The 2,124-nt window shown below is 68.3% G+C and overlaps 1 protein-coding gene across 1 annotated transcript in view; it reads right to left on the reverse strand.

Moving 5' to 3' along the window:
• The window catches only part of MNEG_11503 (hypothetical protein), a gene marked incomplete at both ends in the record, with an annotated part of 6,552 nt that overhangs the window by 3,161 nt on the left and 1,267 nt on the right, over positions 1-2,124 (reverse strand). The window contains 4 exons of the mRNA XM_014040025.1: positions 12-722; positions 979-1,089; positions 1,277-1,577; positions 1,825-1,928. Coding sequence (XP_013895479.1) covers positions 12-722; positions 979-1,089; positions 1,277-1,577; positions 1,825-1,928 — 1,227 coding nt within the window. The remainder of the gene's footprint in view (positions 1-11; positions 723-978; positions 1,090-1,276; positions 1,578-1,824; positions 1,929-2,124) is intronic.

Genomic DNA, 2,124 nt, shown 5'->3' on the forward strand with positions numbered 1-2,124 from the left:
ACCCCACCCACCGCTTTGAGCAGGAAGCCGCGCCGCTGCAGCAGCGCCGTCAGCAGCCGGATCCTCTCCTCCGTCACCGCGCTGTGCCGCACGCCGGTCGTAGCACGCCGGGCCGAGGGTGCCCCGTCGCTGGCGCCGGTGCCGTCGGTGCCGGCGCCGGTGGTCTTCGAGCCCGGGGCCGTGACGTCATCAGCACTGGCAGTGTCCTCGTCACCGCCGCCGCCGCTGCCTGCACCCGCTGTCCGTGCTGCCGTTGCGGCGCCCCGCCCGCGGCCGCCAGGCCCGCGCCCGCCGCGCCCGCTGCGGCCGCCGCGCCCCTGGCCCCTGCCGCGCCCCTGACCTCTGCCGCCAACGGGCGCCTGCTGCTCGCCTGCCTCAAATGACCCTGTCTGCTGCCGCTGCGCCTCCCCCTCGGCCTCAGAGTTCCAGCCATCATCTGATTCTGCCGCCTGCCGCTGCTGCCTGCCGCCGCGCGCCGTGCGGCCGTGCATGCCGGCGTGTGTTTGCGAGCCACGGACCCCCTCGGCTGCCTCTAAACTCTGCCGCCCCGCCGCGCCTTCAGCGACCGTTGCTGCCGGCGCCAAGGCCGCGCGGAGAGCGGGGTTCGGGGTGGTGGCGCCGAAGGGTGGGACGATGCCGCGCTGGCGGCGCCAAGCAGCCAGAAGGTCTGGCGGCGCAGTGAGCCGGTTGGTGACCTGCTTGCCAACCTTGCCGTACTGAGCCTGCACAGTGAGAAAGCGTGTGAGAGCCAAACCATACTGGAAATCGAGACAGACAGTATATGTGTGTGTGTGTGTGGACGCGGAGGTGCCCATTATTCTCCGTGAGTCAGTCAGGGGGGGAGAGTGGTGAGTGCAGGGCGTTTCAAGCCAAGCTGGGTGCACTCAATTCATTGACGCACTCTGAGGCCAGCACACTATGTGCGACAAGCCCCTCGGCAGCTGCATGGTGCCAGTCAGCAGCTGCGCCGCTCCCCACCTCAAGGCCGTAGCGCTTGACCAGGTCAACGGTGATCTTGGTGAGGGCCTTGGGCACCATCGCCCCCACGCGCCGCACGATCTGCGGCACCATGATGCCACCCTCGCCTGCCTGCAGCACGGGCGGCGCATGGGAGGCCGCGCGGGCGCCGCAGGAGCGTCAGGCAAGCGATGTTGGCGAAGGGGCGGCGGCGTCTGCAGGACCGTGCCAGAGCCCTGCCCTTTGTTGAGCAGCGAGTTCACAAGGCCGGCCCCCAGCAAACCCTCACCGGCCAACGACCTCCATCCCCCAAGCCCACCTCGCAGACGGCGTCCAGCACGGCCTGCGACATGCTGCACTCCAAGAAGGCCTCGTCGCGCTCGCCACCGCCGCCGCCGCCACCGCCCTCCTCCTCGTCATCCCCGCCCTCGCCCTCGGGCCCTTCCTCGTCCTCCCCGCCGTCCCCCTCCTCGCCGGCCCCCGCCGCGTCCTCGTCGCTGCTGTCGGGGGGCAGCCAGTCGTGCAGCAGGCGGAGGCAGGTGACGGGCGTCGCACCCGCGTCGCCCACGCGCGCGACGAACACCTCGACGGCGCCGACCTTTTTCAGCTTGTCGCGGATCCTGGGGCCGCGGGGCGCGTGGTCGGATGGGTGCGCGAATGGTAATTCCGGGACAACACGGCTGGGATGAAGAGTGGCTGAGGTGAAAGGAGCTGACAACCACGCAGTGGGCTCGGCGATAGCGTTCTCGCCCTTGATAATTGTCAAACAGATCAGTGCTGTTTCACAAGCCACATGCATATGCGCCAGTTTGCCTTGCCCCCCCCCAAACACACCCAGTCCCTGCCTCAAGCTGGAGCTTTGCCCACCTGCGCCACGTGCGGTGGCCCTTGGCCATCCTGAGACCCAGGGCAACCTTGAGCTCCGCCTCCGCCACGACCCGTGACGGCGCGCTGCGCACCATCTCGCACGCCTGCCAGGGGCATTGGCAAGACATACAGGTGGGGTTGCGTGTGCCATTAGAAGAGTGAACAGGCTGGGACGGCTGGTGAATTCTTTTGAAAAGGGTGGGGATGCCGCTGAAGTGTGCCATAGACCTGTGGCAGCTGTTGCATGGTTTAGAAGCTCGCGCGATCAGCCAAGAATACGTGGGCTCAAGGCTTCTTGGC

Source organism: Monoraphidium neglectum, assembly GCF_000611645.1.
Source record: "Monoraphidium neglectum strain SAG 48.87 unplaced genomic scaffold scaffold02773, whole genome shotgun sequence".
Classification (NCBI taxonomy): domain Eukaryota; kingdom Viridiplantae; phylum Chlorophyta; class Chlorophyceae; order Sphaeropleales; family Selenastraceae; genus Monoraphidium; species Monoraphidium neglectum.